Here is a 22532-nt window from a genome sequence, read left to right as displayed (position 1 = left end):
CAGGGGAGGGGGGCCCCAGTCAAAAGTTTGCTATGGGGCCCAGTCTTTCCTAGTTACGCCCCTGTCAGGGTTCCGTTCCCACGGAAAGCTCCGTCGGAACGGGACCCTAGCGCAGATGTGAACGAAGCTTTAAATTGTCAGAAATGTTCTGTGTGTGAAGAAGGCCTAAAAGTGGTTTTATATACTCATCTAGAACGTCCTATAATCTGGAATATCTGTCGGACACCTATCCAGACCCACTGATGCCGGAATAATGGAATTTTACTATAGTTGGTTCATTGATGTTCCTGTTCTCAGAGAAACATTTACCTGGTTAGTGGATATACTGTGCTCCAGTGTCAGCAGCCTGCATATACCGCCCCCATTTATTTTTCTGAAGCCTCTTTTGCTCATAGTTTTTTTTCGTTCCTATATAATCCTCCTCCTAACACGGTCGCCTTCCTACTACACTGCGCGTTGTCTAATAGGAGATCTGTATGGGGGAGACCTCGCGTGTATAGAAGATGTGCTGACCTCTGTGGTTTCTAATGAATCACTCTGAATATATCAATTCACATAATCTGCGGCTGATTACTGGAATATCTGAACGCGGTGTAATTCCCCGATCCTCGCCCAGATATCATCCACGCTCACATTTATCATTGGTGTTGCTCAGCAACAGATTGTGAAGTTATCTGGGGATAGAGGGCGTCCCGTTAACCTGACGTAGATGTTTCCTGACTTTTATACGCGGAGAGCCAGATCAACATGGCTACAACGTATAATGACCACATCTCCAGCATGACACCCGGTTCATTAGATTGATGGTTTATTACTTTGGTTGCTTATGGCGCTGCAGTGTGAGGAATCACATACTCACTGCGGAAGATTTCTCAATAGTCTGTAGGGTAGACGCTTTTCTCTTACTTAAACCACCTCATTACGGCCGTACATTCACACTAATATTGTGTGACAAAAAAAGTCCTGATCTTTTTTCTTTTCAGTTTTGCTTCCTAAATATACCCCATAACGATTAGGTTCTGTTCACACTGCAACTGCAGGGTATGTCGGAAACGATAAACCGGGAGGACTTCCTGACCTTTACATTTGACAGAAGCCTCCAACGTATAGGCAGTGGCATATGTTGGCCATTTTTTACTTGCTGTCTCTATATGGTATAGGGTAGTTGACTTTTATTCTATAGAATAAAATAAAAAAAAGCCCAGTATACCGGCGTATACACCAAACGGATGCCAAAAGGACACTCTTTAGGCATCGGTCGAGTGAATGGGGGCCCTATGGATAAGTTTGACCTATGCGCCGGGTGCTGTGTTAATAGACCCTTATGTATGGAGCAATGGGACATGTTTATTAAACGAAATGCCCCTCATCGGTGGCGTAACAAGCATTGGGGTAATACAAGTTATATGGACTGTATTTATAAGGGAGCGCTATGAAAAAGGGTTGTGATGGTTTTACCTAATTATTGCATTTTTATGCAAGACACTGATATGCATATACAACAGCCGTCAGGTGATGTTGGGGTATGTTCACACAGAGGTTGTTTTATGCTTATTTTGAGGCATTTTCCATGTCTGAATCAGCAGATTTCTTTTCTACTCTCTGAAAGAAAAAAAAAGAATTGGAGGCAGAAAAAAAACAGCGCTGTGCGACTTATACATATGAATAAGGTTCCCAACCAAAATTTTAAAAAAAGCCTCATCTGCTTTTAAACATCTGCCTCAAAAACCGCCACCAAAATCATGAGAGAAATTGGAAGGCAGATTTTTTTCTGCTTGACAAAAAACGCTGTGTGAACATACTCTTGCTGGGGCATGTTTATCAAAAGAATTGCTTAGGAAAGGGGTGTAATCTGCATCAAAAGTGACATATGCCAACAGTCTAGTTTTTGGCGGGATAGTCCAGTGAACCAGGGTCTCTATTATCAGAACAGGTAAAATTGGCCTTGTTGCTCTTAGCAACCAATCACATTGCTGCTTTCATTTTTCCAGAGCAGTTTGAGAAATGCAAGCTGAGCTCTGGTTGCTATGGGCAACCAGGCTAATTCTTCTGTCAGACTGCTTAGATAAACAAAGGCATTAGAAATATATCGCCCTTACTTTTTCCTATTTTCTTTTTTTTAAAGTATGTATTTTTTATTTTCCAACAATTACTGACAAGTAAACAAATATTAAAAAATTCAACAGCATGTCCCATGGCAATAACATCTCTAAACACTGATATCAATATGTTGCAGAAAATATATCCTACAAGTCATATAAATTATTACAAATGATCCTCGTTAAAACGGTGCGAGAGATTTTACCCCAAAAACAAGGATAAGAAAAAAGAGTATCAATGTTCATAGGACATGTAACACATAAAGAAGGGGAAGGAGAGAAGAGGGGGGGGGGGGAGGATGGACACGTGTATCCACCGCAGTACCACAAGCCTGATTGGTGTCACACCAGACAACTGATGCACCAGGTACCAGGTTGAGGAGCCAAAACATGCGATCAGCTTTTGTTTAACCCCTTCCCGACATTTGCCGTACATGTACGTCATGGAAAGTACTGACTTCCCGCATCTTGCCGTACATGTACGCCAAATGTTTGGGACCGGCTCAGAAGCTGAGCCGGTCCCATCATCACCGGATCTCAGCTGTATCTTACAGCTGACATCCGGCTGTAACGGCGGGGACCGAAATTAGCTTCGATCCCCGCCATTAACCCCTTAAGTGCAGCGCTCAAACGCGATCGCTGCACTTAAGGTGTTTGCAGCTCATCGGAACCCCAGTAATGAAATTGCCGGGGTTCCGGTGGCTGCAATGGCAACCGGAGGCCTAATACTGGCCTCCCGGTCTGCCTAGCACCGAAGCCGGTCAAGATCCGCCCGGCGGCGGAGCCTGATCGGCTTCCGTAGCTGTCGGCAAGATGGCGCCGGGTCAGGAGCTGATCCGGCGTCATCAGCGGTGGAGGTCAGCTGTACTGTACAGCTGACGTCCACCTGTAACGGCAGGAACCGGAGCTAGCTCCGATCCCTGCCATTAACCCCTTCGATGCAGCAATCAAAAGCGATTGCTGCATCGTAGCGGTTACTAGCAGATCGCCAGCCCTGACAGGCAATCGGGACTGGCGACTGCTGTTATGGCAACAGGAGACACAATGGTCTCCTGCTCTGCCATTACGGAAGCCGATTTAGGCCCCGCCGGGAGGCGAAGCCTAATCGGCTTGCTGTCAGTGAATGACTGACAGATCTAATACATTGCACTACATAGGTAGTGCAATGTATTAGAAAAAAAAAAATCTGACCGTTGGAACTTCAAGTCCCCTAGTGGGACTTGAGAAAAAGTGTAAAAAAAGTATAAAAAAGTGTAAAAAAAAGTGCACAAAATAAAAGTTTGAAAACAGTAAAAGTTTCAAGTAATCAAATAAAACACAATCCCCCTTTTACTCTTATCAAGTCCTTTATTATTGAAAAATAATAATAAACCATATGTATTTGGTATCGCCACGACCGTAACGACCGGAGGTATCAAAATATTATATTATTTATTGCACGCGGTGAACAGCGTAAAAAAAACCCGTAAAAAACGTTACCAGAGTTTCTGTTTTTTGGTCACTTTGCCCTACAAATATTAGAATAAAAAGTGATCAAAAAGGCGCACATATCCAAAAATGGTACCTATAAAAACTATAGCTCGTCCCGCAAAAAACAAGCCCTCATACAGCTCCGTCGACAAAAAAATGAAAAAGTTATGGTTCTCACAACTTGGCGACAGAAAAAATACATTCTTTTTACAAAAGTAATTTTATTGTGCAAAAAGTTGTAAAACATGAAAAAGTTCTATAAATTAGGTATCGCCGGAATCGTACTGACCCGCAGAATAAAGTTAACATGTAGTTTATAACGCATGGTGAACGCTGTATAAAAAAAAAACGAAAAAAGCTGTGCCAGAATTGCGTTTTTTTGTTTACCTGGCATCCCAAAAAATAGGATAAAAGGTGATCAAAAAGTCGCATGTACCCCAAAATGGTACCAATAATAACTACAGCTCGTCCCGCAACAAACCAGCCCTCATACCGCTACGTCTATGAAAAATAAAATTAGTTATGGCTCCAATAAGTCAGGAAATAAAAAAATATGCAGTTGTGCCCGAGGGGAACATTTCTTCTGTTTGAAGAGGCGATTTATCAAGGACCTAAAATTAGGGAACCAGGAAAGGGAGGGCCCAAACATATCCGCTGGAAGCGAGGGGGCCCGTATTATACCAGGACAACACTTCCTAGCAAAATTCCCCAAACTACAAAGGCGCGGAGTGTGCTCCAAAAGGGGGATAATAAAGGACGCCATTTATCAGTGCGACACCGGCCTGTGCGGAAAGGATTGCTTCACAGCGTAACACACATCTATGGATTATTTTATTGTTTTTTTTTACCCCATTATTATACCACCTGACTATGCCCCTGATATACTCCGCCCGGCTTACATATGCCCTACATTATAAACGGAAACACCAGTAAGACTCCAAACAAAACTACTACCAAGCAAAATCCACGCTCCAAAAGCCAAATGGCATTTCCTCCCATCTGAACCCTACAGCGGGCCCAAACAGCAGTTTCCTTCCACATATATGGCACCGTCATACCCGGGAGAACCCTTTTAGCAATTTTTGGGGTGTGTGTCTCCAGTGGCATAAGCTGGGCACGACATATTTGCCACTGAATGGCATATCTAGGGAAAAATATAAATTTTTAATTTGCACCATCCACAGCGCATTCATTTATGGAAAAGATCTGTGGGGTGAAAATGCTCACTACACCCCTTAATAAATGCCTTGAGGGGTGCAGTTTCCATAGTGGGGTCACTTCCCAGGGGTTTATTTTTATTATTTCACATCTGAGCCTCTGCAGTTGTGAACCAATACTTTGTAAATCGCCAAATTAGGCCTCAATTTTACATGGTACCCTTTCACTCCTGAGCCTGGTCGACTGTCCAGGCAAGAGATTAGGGCCACATGTAGGGTGTTTCTAAAACCAGGAAACCCAGCATAATAATTAGAGAGCTGTCTCGTTATGGTGGCACAAGCCGGGCACCACATATTGTCCACATATCTGTGGAAAAAATCCCATTTTCACTCTGCAACATCGAGTTCACACTAATTTCTACAAAACACCTGCAGGGTTAACATGCTCACTACACCCGTAGGTAAAAGCATTGAGGGGTGTAGTTTCCAAAATGGGGTCACTTCTGGGGGGTTTCCACTGTTTTGGGCCCACAGGCGCCCAGAAACCAATCCAGAAACATCTGCACTCCAAATGGCGGTCCTTCCCTTCTGAGCCCTGCCGTGTGCCCAAACAGCAGTTTATGACCACATATGGGGTATTGCCGTACTCGGTAGAAATTGCTTTACAAATGTTGGGTTCTTTTTTTCCTTTATTTGTTGCGAAAATGAAAAAATTTGCGCTAAAGCTACGTCTTATTGAAGAAAAAGGATTGTTTTTATTTTCACTGCCCAATTCTAATAAATTCTATGAAACATCTGTGGAGTCAAAATGCTCACTACACCCCTAGATGAATTCCTCAAGAGGTGTAGTTTCCTAAATGGTGTCACTTTTTGGGCGTTTTCATTGTTTTTTCCCCTCAGGGGCTTTGCAAATGTGACATGGCCGCCGCAAACCATTCCTGCTCAATGTGATCTCCAAAAGCCAAATAGCGCTCTTTCCCTTCTAAGCCAAGCCGTGTCTCCAAACAACCGTTTATTACCACATGTGGGGCATTGTTTTACTCGGGAGAAATTGCTTTACAAATTTTGTGGTGCTTTTTCTCCTTCAGTCCTTGTGGAAATGAGTAAAAATAAGCTAAACCTACATTTTCTTTGAAAAAATGTTGATTTTTATTTTCAGGGCCTACTTCCAATAATTTCTGCAAAAAACCTGTGGGGTCAAAGAGCTCACTATACCCCTAAATAATTTCCTCAATGGGTGTAGTCTCCAAAATGGGGTCACTTGTGGGGGGTTTCCACTGTTTTGTCTCCTCAGGGACTTCGTAAATGTGACCTGGCCTCCGCAAACCATTCCTGCTAAACTTGAGCTCCAAAAGCCAAATAGCGCTCTTTCCCTTCTCAGCCCTGCCGTGTCTCCAAACAACCGTTTATTACCACATATGGGGCATTGTTTTACTCGGGAGAGATTGGTTTACAAATTTTACGGTGCTTTTTCTCCTTCAGTCCTTGTGGAAATGAGAAAAAATTAGCTAAACCTACATTTTCTTTGAAAAAATTTAGATTGTCATTTTCAGGGCCTATTTCCAATAATTTATGCAAAAAACCTGTTGGGTCAAAACGCTCACTATACCCCTAGATAATTTCCTCAATGGGCGTAGTTTCCGAAATGGGGTCACTTGTGGGGGGTTTCCACTGTTTTGTCCCCTCAGGGGCTTTGTAAATGTGACATGGCCTCCACAAACCATTCCTGCTAAACTTGAGCTCCAAAAGCCAAATAGCGCTCTTTCCCTTCTCAGCCTCGCCGTGTCTCCAAACAACCGTTTATTACCACATGTGGGGTATTGTTTTACTCGGGAGAAATTGCTTTACAAATTTTACGGTGCTTTTTCTCCTTTAGTCTTTGTGAAAATGAGAAAAAAAATCGCTAAACCTACATTTTCTTTGAAGAAATGTTGATTTTAATTTTCACGACCTACTTCTAATAATTTCTGTAAAAAAGCTGTGCGGTCAAAATGCTCACTGTACCCCTAGATAATTTCCTTGAGGTGTGTAGTTTCCCAGATGGGGTCACTTTTGGGGGATTTTGACTGTTTTGGCACCGCAAGAGCCCTTCAAACCTGACATGGTGCCTAAAATTTATTCTAACAAAAATAAGGCCCCAAAATCCACCAGGTGCTCCTTTGCTTCTGAGGCCGGTGCTTCATTCCAGTAGCACGCTACGGCCACATGTGGGATATTTCCTAAAACTGCAGAAACTGGGCAACAAATATTGAGTTGCATTTCTCTGGTAAAACCTTCTGTGTTATAAAAAAAATTGTACTAAAAATTTATTTCTGCAAAAAAATATGAAATTTGTAAAATTCACCTCTACATTGCTTTAATTCCTGTGACATGTGTAAAGGGTTAAGACATTTTCTAAATGCTGTTTTGAATACTTTGAGGGGTGAAGTTTTTAAAATGGGGTGACTTTTTGGGGGTTTCTAATATATAAGGCCCTCAAAGCCACTTCACAACTGAACTGGCCCCTGTAAAAATGGCCTTTTGAAATTTTCTTGAAAATGTGAGAAATTGCTGCTAAAGTTCTAAGCCTTGTGAGGTCATAGAAAAATAAAAGGATGTTCAAAAAACGATGCCAATCTAAAGTAGACATATGGGTGATGTTAATTAGAAACAATTTTGGGTGGTATAACTGCCTGTCTTACAAGCAGATACATTTAAATTGAGAAAAATGCTAATTTTTGCAATTTTTCGCTAAATTTTGGTGTTTTTCACAATTAAATACTGAACATATCGAGCAAATTTTGCCAGTAACATAAAGTCCAATGTGTCACGAGAAAACAATCTCAGAATCGCTTGGATAGGTGAAAGCATTCCGGAGTTATTACCACATAAAGTGACACATGTCAGATTTGAAAAATGAGGCTCGGTCAGGAAGGTCAAAAGTGGCTAAAGAGGGAAGGGGTTAATGTGAAGTGGCAAGAGAGGTATAAAATTCTCCCACAGCTTAAAAAAATCCCTCCGTTTTGTGCTCTTTCCGGAGGGAGGTTTCCACCCAATCCATTCGGAAAAGGTAAGATAGTTTTTCCAGGAAGATACGATGTGTGTGTGGGGGGGGGGGGTGTTAGTTATCCAGACCTGGAGAATCGCCTTCCTAGCAGCCGCAGAGACATAGTACAGCAGTTTTTTTTGTGTTGGTTCGGGATATAGGGCATGGAAGGTGGGACGATCCCAAAGAGACCCCACTTTTGGGTTGAGGGGCATTGTATGGACAGGGTATTTGACATAAAACATTGAATCTTACGCCAAAGCTCAACAATAGTTGGGCATGACCAAGGCAATGTAACAGGTCTGCATGCGGGGCTCCACACTTTAAACACGAATGGTCAGGGGAATTACCCATAAGAAAGCCCCTGTAAGGGGACACACAAGCCCTATGTGCTATTTTATAAGACATCTCCCAGGACATGGCTGATGGGAGGTATTTAGCAGCCGTGGTTACAGATGATAAGATATCGTCATGAGTGATGTGTTCTAAGTGGTCAACTCAGTAAGATACACCCGATCGTGATTTAGCGTAGTCCAGTGGCTGTCTTAGAACATTATAGTATGTAGTGATTAGTCTCTTTCGGTGTTGGTGAGATGGATTTTTCCTATTTTTTGTTGGAGTATTCTCCAACCTGTGGTTAAACTACAACTCCCAGCATGCTATGAGAGCCAGAGGTTGGGGAACACTGCTTTACAGTAAGGAACAAATGAGGTAATAGCCTAATTTCAGCAAAATCTATACAGCCGCTGAAACAATGCTATACCCACGCCATGATGCTATACCCACTCCTGTACGTCCCATGTTTTGCGGGACTGTCCTGCAATACAGAGGTGGGATTTGTACAAATATACCAAAACGTGGGAGGTTATGTGAGCGGGTTGGGCAGGGATAACTGTCCTATTTTAAATATTGGGATGTATGATGAGGTGACGTAATTAAATTACTTCATCGGCCCTGGCTTAGCACCTCTTATATAGCACAAACGAAAGTGCGGAACGAAGGAAACTATTAATTCTGTATAGATATACGGTAGTTACATGACCTCTTTGGTAGCGCATCATTTTAAAGTGGTTTATTACATGACGTTTTCCATCAAGAAAACATTGAGTTACAAATTTGATGCATCGGAGCCCAGCGGCCATATTCTAATAGAAAAAAAATTGCACTAAGGCCGTCACACAGATACTGCACTCTTTTCCCATTTCCTTCTATTTGACTTGTGAGTCACATGACTCGATTTGGGTCACGTGTGACGCCCAATATTGCACAGTCCATATTGACTTTGGAGTTCCCCTTAAAATATTAGAGCCTTGTCCTCCCCATCGGTGACGTACACTGATATACATTGTAGTGAGAGATCCTCTGGTGAGGCACTATGGACCCATATATTCTATTCCTCTTTAATTCGTGATCTTCTACATGAGGCCCCCTCTCTGAGCAGTACATGAAGATGTTATTGTGGTCGTTTTGGAGCTGAATGTGATTTGCATATTTTATTTCCTCTCTGTGTGTTGTCGGCTTTAGATGTATTTTGACGAGTTGCTGCCCCCCTGGGACGCCAGGCTGCTAAATGCATCTGATCATCCCCACTCTGTCGGAGTCTGGGGTTATTTCTTACCAAAGAGATCCCATGCCAGGACTGTAAACACGGCTACTACCGTGAAGAGCTCGTCTTTAATTAACACTATGCGTGACATTTTCTATATTACAGCAGTTAATCTACAGGGTGGGCTCAATAAACCCCATGGATAGGGTATACGTTTTCAGAGAAAGCACTTACGCCTTTGGGGTTTATGTTGTTGTGGGACTGGATGTAAAAAGCTATGTTCAGGGTGACCTCACTGACTGACTAATATATCCATGGATGGTCCATGTATGGCAGATACTCAATAGAAACAATCAGCAGGCAGCTAACCAACACCACATTGATAAAGAATGCCTGATGAATTCAGGGAAATCCGTTTCTGAGGCCCGGAAGTGTCATGGCTTATGGACAACATCTTATGTTTAGTATCTTGAGTTTTGCAGTCCCACGGGTTCTACTATTAAATTTGCAGTCCTTCAGACTCCACTTTAGTCCATCAGATGTTCAGCAAGACCTGCATGTAATAGATGGGGCTCTTCTTTCGGGAGCTACATATCTATAGGGGTCCATCTCTTCTGCCTACCCCAAAGCCTGTTCCTAGTACAGAGACTTGCTCCTTTGCCCCCAGGTCTCTTGTGCACTTGGCAGCCGTGTGTCCTTTCCCTTGCTGACTGCTTTGTGATGCAGCTTTACCTCCCGTCCCATGCACTTTTTTTCTCCTCTGTTCCAGTTCTACTACTTCCCATCACCACTTCTTCCCATCACCACTGCACCTTCCTTGGCTTTTTTTTTTTTATTTTTTTTTACTTCCAGCCCTTACAATCGACCATTTCTAAGGCTAATGGGTCAATCCAGACTACTCCATCGCTAGATTATTCCAGTATGCCAAGGATTCTTCAAGCTGATTCTTCTCGCTGGAACTTTCTGGACAGCAATAACACCATCTACAGTTTTCTTGACACCTCTAAAGTCTACAGTGTTCCTCACCTCAAGGGTTATTCCCATTATTTTTTGATCGATGGGGATCCGACTGCCAGTACCCATACGATCCTGAGAAGCAGTTTTTCCTTGCACGGCGGCCACCGGATCCATTCTCCAGGTCGTGTGGGTCCTGGCAGTCGCCACTGTTTTGTCATGAGGGTTGTCAGACAGCACGACCTTAGAAACTGGTTTCTCATAATAATCATGGATTCAGCTAAAGGCTGAGTTGTTACAGAACTGAGGGCAGAACAGGGTCATGGAGGCTTGACATTCACCATCCCTTGCTGCATTATTTACCATACGTCCTTTAAGTACATTTACATGGAGAACCCAAGATTAACAGCTTGTCCATTTTACCAGCTTAAGATCTTGGTAGAGCTGGGGTTGGAGTGGGGCTGGTATCAAAACCCCTCTTTGGAAGGGTAGGACAATTTGGCATCAGGCCCACATGAATAACCGGACACCATAAAGCCTTCATTTTAACATGTCATTTTGAGGTCCAAAATTCTATTTAATTTCTTAACTTTTATATATATATATATATCTCCATTGGAGCTCCGTTTTTCTGATAGAGCTTAAAATTCCCTGTATAGACATAGATTTAAAACCTAACACCCTGGCTTCCTGCGGCCGCCACTAGTGGGAGCTTCCTGCATACTGTGCTATTATATATCCGTTTGCAGTAAGCTCCCTCTGGTGGTGTCTGCAGACAACCAGCATTTTAGGCTTAGTTTACATCTGTGCCAGGGTCCCGTTCCGTCTGAGCTTTCCATTGGAACGGGACCCTGACTGACACAAACGGAAACCAAATGTTTCCGTTTCCATCACCATTGATTTCAATGGTGACGAATCCGATCCCAATGGTTTACGTTTGTCTTCGTTGTGCAGGGGTTCCGTCGTTTTCATGGAATCAATAGCATAGTCGACTATACTATTGAGTCAGTCAAAATTCCGAAACCCTTGCACAACTGAAACAAACGGAAACCATTGGGATCGGATCCATCACCATTGAAATCAATGGTGATGGAAACGGAAACCTCTGGTTTCCGTTTTCTGTCTGTCAGGGCTCCGTTCCGACGGAAATCTCAGACGGAACGCTCGAACGGAGCCCTAGCGCAGATGTGAACGAAGCCTTACCTTTTTAAACTTATGTCTATGCAAGGGATTTGGAGCTCTGTATCTGAAAAGCAAAGCTCAACTGCTATAAAGATGGGGCCAAGAGATTAGCGGAGACTTGACTCCAAATAGAAGTTTAATTGTTTTCTATTAGTTTGCCCCTTTTTATATGATGAAGACCGCTTAAGATGTCCATAAATTATCACTGGGATGTCAAGTGACTGTTGTAAATAAGTTTTCTGATCTGGTCCTGAAATGTTAATACTTTTATAATGACCTGGTACAGAATAGAGAATACTCATTATTATTACAAGGGTATATGTTGCATATGTCTTCATACACTTTTTTTCCCCCAGCGAGTGCCACAATTCTTCAGATCGGATAAAGGTTCGCGTCTGGGATGAGGATGATGATATCAAATCTCGTGTTAAACAGAGACTAAAGAGAGAATCGGATGATTTCTTGGGTCAGACCATTATTGAGGTCCGGACTTTGAGTGGGGAGATGGACGTCTGGTACAACTTGGGTAAGCTTGTATGTATTATATATGTGTCTGGTATAAACTGGGGGTTCACCGATTATATATGATCTATACATCTTTGTGAGCTGCATTTATATTATATGTGGTATAACCTGGGTTTCAGCAGTTTATATATAATTGTATACACTTATATGATCTACCGTATATGTTACCTATAGTCTGGGTGAACATTAGTCATTATATAGTCTTCTATTCATCTGGTATAACGTGAATGAGTGCCAGTTATTTATAATTAAAGTTGAGCGAATCTATTCATCACAAATTTATTGAAATCCAAAACTTTTGGGCTTAAATAGAACGAAACTTTGTCATCTCAGGAGGCCAGCAGGTAAGACAACGTAGTTTTGTCCCATGTGACTGCTGCAGCCAATTGTAAGCGTCGCTACGGAAGACATGAGGTGGTAAATATGGTATTTTTTTTTTCAATTTTAGTGGTGAAATTGTAAGTGCCCTGTTTAACGCTCTCTGATGTCTTCTAGGACTGTATCCAACTTGGCTACAGTCCTAGGAGACATAAGGGATCAGACAGGGCAATCAGGGCACTTGCGATTCACTGCAAATTTATCCGTATCGAATTTCGGGAAATTTGCTCATCTTTATTTATATTCATATGTATGTCTGGTACAACTAAGGTGCACAGTGGTTATATTATAGCTATAAAAATTTGTATATAGCACCAACATATTCCACAGTGCTGTACAATTTGGGAAACAACAAACAAGTAAATCTAAGTTGAAAAGACAGGATAGGTTCATTTTACCAAATTTGTTCACCTCGTGCTGGCATTGAGAATATAAATAAAGCTGCACTCGCTCGTGCCGTGAGAAGTAAGAGGGGGCTCAGGACCTCCAGTCTAGTGACCGCAGGAAGGTCCCAGCAATCCGATTCCTCGCCTGTCCTGTGAAAAATTTCCTTCGTGGGACAAACTCTTTAACAGTTAAGACTGACTCTAAGGCTTCATTCAGACTGCCGTTTTGTGGCTGCATTATAGCTTCGTATTACTGATGCAAATTCGGGGCCGACCGTATGCCGAATGACCTGAACTTGCAGCATAGCATCTTGGATCCCTATGGTGTTGTTAGCTGCCAGCGGTCAGCCCGGAACTTGCAACTGCAATATGGACACTTTAATGCTGCCACATAACGGCCATCTGAATGAGACCTTACTCAGGCAGAGATGTAGGAGAGATGACTAGAATGCAGTTCTGCAGAAACTGGGTGGGGGAAACTCCTGTGAATATACTGCTCACCCACCCAGCATCTGTTACCTATGGGGCAAATCTGGATAATTTCCACCCCATTGCTTTCAACAGGTGACCAGCTTTGTTAATTACTTGGATTCGCCGTGTTCCTGAATGAGTGATCACTGGGGAAATCATACTCTCCCCATCTTTAAACTAGACTGCTATAAGTGAGTCATGCAGGATTCATCTGCTCATTAGGGAGTTGTGGGTTATCATTGTGTTGTCATCTGCCCGCAGACACCCAGAATCCTTTATTCCAGTCTCTGACAAATGTAGAGTGTTCACCATTAAAATGTGTTTCCCCCTTACCTAATGAGATGTTTGGCTTCAGATATCATTTTGGGGCAGTGGACAAATATAAGATGTAATTACTCGGATCTGCTTTATAGGCTGTATAAATATGAGGTGCGGAGCCTCACAAGTGGTAATTGGAAGCAGCGGCGGACGGCTGCATGTGTTCTAAAGCCTAATGAAGCATTTCACGGTCTATAGATAAAATACTGGATGATAAGAGGAAGGTTATTAGTGGCAGTAGACTTAGGGGCAGCGGAGGGCATGTATGAAATTATCTGGGGCAAAGATGCCTGCCCTAAATTGTTAATAAGGTTTTGTATACTTTTTATTTAAAATTACATTACACCATTGAAGAACATTACAGTTAAAATCTACTTACGGCTGAGTCACCGTGTAAATACTTAACTAAACCTTAAGGCTACAGTCAGACGAGCGTAGCGAATCTCGGACGTGAAAAAATGCAGTTTTTCATCTCCAAGGTGCACCCGTGCGGGGCGCGTTGTCACAGTTCCCTCATAGACTAAAGTGTGCGTGACTCGCAGTAAAATAGGACTGTCCTATTTTTTTCACGGATCCTTCACATGCTCCGTTGAAACAACGGTCGTGTGAACGGCCCCATTGAAGTACATGAATAAGACTTTACTGATTTTGAGATTTATGTTGTTTTTTTTCTCCATTCACACCCAACGTTAAAGTAGAAATTCTGCTTTAAATCTAAAGGCAGTTTATCTGTTCTCTGCCGACATGTGACCTAACAGTTGTCCCCCTAGCAGTTCGCCAGCCACCGTTGTCCCCCCTAGCAGTTAGCCGTTCGCCGTCGTCCCCCCTGGCAGTTCGCCGATCGCCGTCGTCCCCCCTGGCAGTTCGCCGGCCGCCGTCGTCCCCCCTGGCAGTTCGCCGGCCGCCGTCGTCCCCCCTGGCAGTTCGCCGGCCGCCGTCGTCCCCCCTGGCAGTTCGCCGGCCGCCGTCGTCCCCCCTGGCAGTTCGCCGGCCGCCGTCGTCCCCCCTGGCAGTGCGCCGGCCGCCGTCGTCCCCACTGGCAGTGCGCCTGCCGCCGTCGTCCCCCCTGGCAGTGCGCCGGCCGCCGTCGTTTTTCTCCCTGGCAGTGCGCCGGCCGCCGTCGTTTTTCCCCCCGGCAGTTCGCCGGCCGCCTTCGTCCCCTCGGCAGTGCGCCGGCCGTTTTCGTCCCCCCGGCAGTGCGCCGGCCGCCGTCGTCCCTCCCCCCCTGGCAGTGCGCCTGCCGCCGTCGTCCCCCCTGGCAGTGCGCCGGCCACCGTCGTCCCCACTGGCAGTGCGCCTGCCGCCGTCGTCCCCCCTGGCAGTGCGCCGGCCGCCGTAGTTTTTCTCCCTGGCAGTGCGCCGGCCGCCGTCGTTTTTCCCCCCGGCAGTTCGCCGGCCGCCTTCGTCCCCTCGGCAGTGCGCCGGCCGTTTTCGTCCCCCCGGCAGTGCGCCGGCCGCCGTCGTCCCTCCCCCCCCCGGCAGTTCGCCGGCCGCCGTCGTCCCCCCTGGCAGTGCGCCTGCCGCCGTCGTCCCCCCTGGCAGTGCGCCGGCCGCCGTCGTTTTTCGCCCTGGCAGTGCGCCGCCCGCCGTCGTTTTTCCCCCCGGCAGTTCGCCGGCCACCTTCGTCCCCCCGGCAGTGCGCCGGCCGCCTTCGTCCCCTCGGTAGTGCGCCGGCCGTTTTCGTCCCCCCGGCAGTGCGCCGGCCGCCGTCCCTCCCCCCCGGCAGTGCGCCGGCCACCGTCGTCCCTCCCCCCCCCCCCCCCCCGGCAGTAAGCCGGCCACCGTCGTCGTCGTCCCCCCAGCCGTGCGCCGGCCACCGTCGCCCCCCTCCCAGCAGTGCGCCGGCCACAGTCGCCCCCCTCCCAGCAGTGCGCCGGCCACCGTCGCCCTTCCCTCCCATCAGTGCGCCGGCTACCGTCGTCCCCCCTCCCAGCAGTGCGCCGGCCACAGTCCACCCCCCCTAGCAGTGCACCGGCCACCATCTCCTACCGAATATACCCCCACAGTCCCAATCCTGGGCTTATTTTTGGGGTTGGCAGAGGCAGTTGCAAATGGAAACTTGTACTCCCTGAATACAGGAATCTGAGGGCTTTATGATACTAAATACCAAAGAAATCTGTTTCTTTACTACTGTTGTGGAAGTCAATGGCTAAAAATATATTAGACTGAAATTTAGACGAGTGTTCCAACAGACACTCACGCCAGGCACTTTATCCAGCATCCTAATCAATAGATATCATACTGATATATATCGAGAGAGGAAAAATAACACACAGACACTGCTGGTATGCGAAAAATACTCTTCTGGGAGTTTATTGCCAAACTCATTTATAATAATATCACTCAAATGGGTGTAGACTTGAGGTTAACCAATCGGAGGCAATGTGACAATTACTCTTAGTCAGCCAATAGCAGAGCATAAGAATATTTCAAATACATAATTCTAATTCTTCATTCAAATTCTGACATAAGGTAACACCTGGAGACAAACATATAATGGGCAGTTGTTAGTGGTTTGTTCTCATGGGGGAATTTGTTGCAATAATGAGAAATATTTGCTCTTTATGTCTGGCCATTCAGCCAATCCGCAACAATGGGGTATGAAGGCCATATTATGATAAGACAATTCTTTGAATTATATAGAGGAAAGTTCATTACAAAATGGAGAATACATTTCTTAGTAATTCGGCATCCTGCTTGATAATTCATAATGTCATTTCATACAGAGAATATAAGCAAATAAACCATCCTTCACAAACCCTCCTTTTTCTCATATTAAATTACAGAAATTAGATATGATTAGAAACCTCAAACAATATATCAATAGGGCCACAACTAATAATATAATGGCATCACCCATGTCCGGTTTGGGTATAGGTTCCCACCAGTACATTGACAAGTCCTGTACATTTTCATCATCCCTTTCTATCTTCGGCTCTTCACTGACTGTCACCCTCAGGGTAACCCACACAATTATGGTGTCAGACTGTACGGTGGTGTCCAGTGGGGGATTTATTATTACCCTCCTCCTAGTCACTTACTTATTAAAACACTTGGATGCTGCTAACGGGTTCACTTATTTTTTTTTATTTTTTTTTTATCTTTGCTTTAATTTCACCTTTGCTGATGTCATCAGGACTTGGCTTGGTCCTTCTCATCTGTCAGACACACCGTCTCTTTTAGTATACATCACCGGGCTGTAGTGTGAGCCTGGGGTGAGTTCCCATGTAGACGGAGTAGTGGAGTTTTATTGCGACTACCACAATCCCTCCGCATCTGTCCTCTTCCTCCGGTAAGTTACTTGTCTGCACGGCTGCTTAGAATTGTGACACTGCCGTCCGTTCAGGACAAGCGCATTGTATTGGCTCAGGCTGCACCTGCCGCATCTCCGTGATGGAGTTCATCATGTTAAAGTCTTTTAGTTCATGTTTACTGCCACTTGCTGGGGACCCCCAACCCTTGTCCGTTGTTAAAATAAATGCTAATCTGGTGATAACATCTACATAATATAAAAATTGTTCTAAGTACCTTCAATAACCATGTCAGGCCTTTAAACTAAATCAAACACACACCTTTTATATAAGAAAAAAATGTCTGTCCCAATGGACAGGGCACCTAGAAAATGTGTAGTTACTGGGTACATTTTATTTGCACTTGGTGTTACACTTTTCAGCAGGATTTGTACCTTGATCTGAGCTGATTACCTGAAACACCGAAATATTCACATATACCATATGTTTATCTGACAAGTGTCTCAAACCAATTTTTCTTACTCTAATTTGTATTGCATGGGAAGGCCTCTCTCAAGATCCCTTCACTTCGTTGGAGGCGGGAGTGATGATAAAGTTGGCTTCGGTCTGCCAGGACTGTTCTGTAGGCAAATCAAACAGCTGTAACAGAATTTAGCAGCATCAGCTGCAAAACCTGGGACCTACCAATTAGAACTTACCGAAACGATCCTTGCAGTCTTGGGGCATATGTGAGGTCACACCATCAATGCAAGTGCCATCAAGAGTGCCTTGGGTGCTACCGGTTTACCTTCCTTTATCCGTCCACATTCTGTTAGAATCTGGTTTTCACTCCTTCCGCTCCCAGTTGGACGCTTCCTGTGGGGAACAATCTTTTTCATTGTATAATCATTAATTGATCTTAATCAATGAGATAATTCAATTGAAGAAAAACATTAACAAATAACATCTTTACATTAAACATTCACATTGAGCAGTAACTAGAAGTGATACATGCAGACTGATTTTTCTTATATATATATATATATATATATATATATATATATATACATACATACATACATACATACATACAGACATACTGCACAGAATCTTCTTTTCACGAATAAAAAAAAAAGAAAATGTTTTCAAATGGAAATATCCCGCTGCTGTACCTTTTATCTGACGCATGCCTCCAATAGTCCAATGATCAGGCACGCTGGTCTAGAACTTTACATAAAACGTAACCTGAGTATTTAATATTTCCACAGCACTTCTTGAATACAGTTATTAAACAAACTAACTTTGGAATAACCTCAGGAGAACTGCTGATATCTTCTTGTACAGACACCAGTTCAATACTTGGAGAACACGATTCCCCTGTCACTACACAACTTCTGCAGTGGGGAAGATACTGGCCGGGCTTCAGGCCACCCTGAGAACAGATCTACACATTCGAGCACCTTTCCATACACACCTACCTCTGGTAGTTGTATGTTCTGCAGTCGCTGGGACAGGTAATCTGGCCGGGCTGCACATTTCATAGGTACCTTTGCTGTTTTACCTATGTTATGCCGTGCGCATATCATGCAGGCTGCTATAAACCTAGTGGTGGCATTATTGTATTCAGGGACAAGCCAATTTACTGATACCTGGCTGCATATACTCTTGTTGTCAGTTCTGTCTTCTCTTGCTCTCTCAATTGGCTTACCCGATGATCCAACAAAGGTCCTACTACAAATGGGCCAATAATTGTGGGCGATGCCAAAAGCGTACCTAGAGTCAGAGTAAATGTCGGTCGTCTTACCTTCTGCCAGGTTACCAGCCTCAGCGAGCACCTCCAGCTCCGCTTCTTGAGATGAACAAGAAGGTGAGAGTGGTTTCTGGATGATTTACCCCGTGCATCGTATCCTGTCTTGTACATACTGTATATGATGAAGGATTTCTACATTAAAAATTTACATTGGAAACCCATGTCACATATAGATAGAACATTTCAAAAGGATGGAGTTTTATTTTTCCACATTCATTTGATGATACAGAACACTTGTAAATCCCACCCACCAAGAAATGTAAATACCTGATTAATACAAAAACAAACAAATTATTTTACTGAAATGTGGCATAAAATGAACAATGTTCAGACACATTTTTTGTTTTGCCTTCTCCCCAGGTAAATCTGTAAAGACTCATCTGTGAGGGACGTCACCTTGCCCTCATGTGCAGATTTTCTGAAGGGGGATGGTCTCTTACACAATACCTCATATTGGGTGGAGACTACAGGACATCATACCCAGTCCAATATTTACAGTTCTGGAAGGATCTGGAACCATCTATACAGAAAAACCTCAAAACTTACATTACTGTCTTACACGTTTAATCTGGATTACTCATTGGGGTCTCATTTTTTAGACCACCTAGAACCAAATTCATTAATTCAAAACAAAACAAAATTGTACCTGATCAGTCACATCACCATTCCCTCCTATTTGGACTCTGCGAAAGTAATGTAGCAGGGTTCAAAACTACATATCTCAACATAATAAGGGCGGACACTCTATCGGGGGGGGGGGGGGGGGCACTAGTTTAACGCCCTGTAATACACAACAGCCTGGAACACAAATGACTTTCTCCTGACAAAAATACATTTTATCTTTAAAATAACTTGCAACCATTTACCTGTAAAACATCATACATTTTCCAAAATAACATTTAGGCAGCACCATAGCACGTCCTATGCATGTGTGAAAACAAAAACAAAACAATTGTAATTATTCAATAAAACAGAAAATAATATATCTGCTAATCTTAATTACTGCAAACCAATAAACTATATATAAGAATAGAAAACGGTGGGGGTACATACATTTTCAAGACCCCGTGTTTCACAATATCTGTATTTTGAATTAACATCAAAACATTCCAACATTAAATCTTCTCACATCATAACACATAAATATGCAACATAACGTATCTTTTTGCAGACAAATTCAGCTGACTGTAATATTTTACTCAGTGTGGTTACGGACAACAGCGCATGCGCAAAGATAAGAAGCATTCCTTTACACAGAGGAGAGGAACAGATTTGAACCCCATACACAACACTAAGACATTTTTATTTTTTATTTTAGACCGTACTGCTGTTAAAAATAAAAACCTACAATATAGATCTGCTATATTGTGGCCACTAGTTTCAAACTTCACTTACATTACACACACGTCTCACACATCACACAGATGTCACATCACACTCCCCCCGTTCTGACCCACATGATCACTGCAATGTACCCGGCTGCTCTGTATTCTTCAATCTTCCTATCAAAATTTACACCTGTATTCAAATTGTTCTTTCTCACATGAACTTGCTTGTAACCACCTGTAATCACTTACTTTATCATTTTAACTTATGCCCAGTTAACAGAGTTTAACTCCCTTTTTCAACTTTCCACAAGCCATTCTATTTATCACATGCAAACATCCATCTTACCACTGCCAGCTTCTTTAACAATTTTTTACAGTGTGTTATTTTGTCTTCATATTCTTCCAACATCGCAAGATCCAACTCCCATCAATCTTTAACATTCTTTACAATTAAAGCCCCAGCTCCTTTGGCTCATTCTACTATAATGATGGCCAGGACCCGTGCCCCAAGGTTGTCCCGCATTTTTGTCTCACTTTCTCCTGACCCCATGGTCGGAGAGCAGTAGGGTGATTTCCGGTAAATCCCCCACCTCCAGGCAAACTGGCCACGTTTGCCGACAGATATCTCAGACCAGTCTATCTCCTAGACTGTCTTACCAATACGATATCAAAAGTCGTTCCTCCAGACATTCTAGCAGTAGGATCTCCTTTCCTCTGATCCCTCACTGTATTGAACATCAAGAGCAGACAAAATGCTGCTAATCCACAATTGCAAGAGCAAATTCTTTAACACAATCGACATTCATGAACCTCCATTGAATCAAACAGGAGTTGGTCACATTCATTTCAAACATCTACAAACCCCTCACTGCCGTGGTATAGCTTTTGGTTCAAACAGAAGGACCATTACACACCGTATTACAAGCTGGCAGTGTGTGCTAAAAGTGTATCAATGATTATTCAAAACCACATTCAAAGTTTTTCCTGTTGCACTGGATTCTCCATTTTCAGGAATTAACCATTGAAGCCCTTCTGGTACTACAGGATATTACTCACAAATATCCAACTTTTCTGTCACCTACAAATAGTCAGTACCTCCCAACTATAATCCCAGAGCAAACGGGTAACAGAATAACTATTAATCCTCAACGATTTTAAACAATGAAATAACAAATGACACACTACAACAGAGCAGCACAAGTTTTTGTTTTTTTCCTCATTGTCCATACTACAATCCTTTCATTACAAAAACTTCACATGTGAGTTACAACTTCTCTCCACCATGTGCAACGTCACCGCATTCCAAAGGGGGATGTCATCACTTCTCACAACTTTTTCTGGCTAAGAATGTAATTGCTGGCAAAAATTCTCATGTCTTTCATATCAACAGTTCAAGACCATGTACACACCTGCAATCTTTCATCACACAAAAAGTTTCAACATACCTGTTTGGATCCATCTTTCATACCACTGCTGGATAAAGTGCCACGTCCAGAAGATGTGACGTCATGACAGCTAAATTCCGAGGCTTACCCAAAACATATGTGAATGGTGTAAGAATAAGCTCCTTACCTACCGTGTTTTTTTTGTAATTCACAGATGCAAAGCCAGACTTCTCTAGCGACCGCTATCAGACGAGCAGTCTCCCGGGTTTTTTCGGCACCATTGCTGTCGTGGAAGTCAATGGCTCAAAATACATTAGACTGAAATTTAGACGAGTGTTCCAACAGACACTCACGCCAGGCACTTTATCCAGCATCCTAATCAGTAGATATCATACCGATATATATTGAGAAAGGAGAAATAACACACAGACGCTGCTGGTATGCTCAAAATACTCCTCTGGGGGTTTATTGCCAAACTCAATTATAATAATCTCATTCAGAAGGGGTGTAGAATTGAGGTTAACCAATCAGAGACAATGTGACAATAACTCTTATTCAGCCAATAGCAGAGCATAAGAATATTTCAAATACATAATTCTAATTCTTCATTAAAATGCTGACATCAGGTATCACCTGGAGACAAGCCTACATTGGGCAGTTGTTAGTGGTTTGTTCTCATGGGGGAATTTGTTGCAATAATGAGAAATCGTTGCACTTTATCTCTGGGTGTTGAGCCAACCCGCAACAATGGGGTATGAAGGCCATATTATGATGAGACAATTCTTTGAATTATATAGAGGAAAGTTCATTACAAAATGGAGAATACATTAATTAGTAATTTGGCATCCTGCTTGATAATTCATAATGTAATTTCATACAGAGAATATAATTAAATAAAACATCCTTCACACTACCCAACTTGTCGGCTGGACACAGATTGCCTTTTCTAATACTGTATATGTGACCATTTTAAATGTTTGTTTCGCTTAGAGAGATTTGTATTTCTGTATATGAATTTACTCTCTTTACAGAGAAGAGAACAGACAAGTCGGCGGTCTCTGGTGCTATTCGCCTGCAAATTAACGTTGAAATTAAAGGAGAGGAGAAAGTGGCGCCGTACCACGTCCAGTACACGTGTCTACATGAGGTGAGTGGTTCGTGCTAGTCTCCACAGGCAGTTGCATGCATAGAAGCAAATCAAAGATGGTGCAGAATTTTTTCATCTAGAACAGAAAAGCACAGTATTTGTTTCCCCCTCGAAGCCCTTT

General features: G+C 43.4%; 1 protein-coding gene across 8 annotated transcripts in view; it reads left to right on the top strand.

Annotated features, from left to right (window-relative positions):
• The window catches only part of UNC13B (unc-13 homolog B), a 352877-nt gene that overhangs the window by 260579 nt on the left and 69766 nt on the right, over nt 1-22532 (top strand). For all 8 annotated transcript variants that reach the window (XM_075839917.1, XM_075839926.1, XM_075839936.1 and 5 more), the window contains 2 exons: nt 11790-11959; nt 22296-22411. In XM_075839917.1, coding sequence (XP_075696032.1) covers nt 11790-11959; nt 22296-22411 — 286 coding nt within the window. The remainder of the gene's footprint in view (nt 1-11789; nt 11960-22295; nt 22412-22532) is intronic.

The sequence above is a fragment of the Rhinoderma darwinii genome, chromosome 1, assembly GCF_050947455.1.
Source record: "Rhinoderma darwinii isolate aRhiDar2 chromosome 1, aRhiDar2.hap1, whole genome shotgun sequence".
Taxonomy (NCBI): Eukaryota; Metazoa; Chordata; class Amphibia; order Anura; family Rhinodermatidae; genus Rhinoderma; species Rhinoderma darwinii.
The sequence above is the reverse complement of the archived record's forward strand: the minus strand, read 5'-3'. Positions and strand labels throughout refer to the sequence as shown.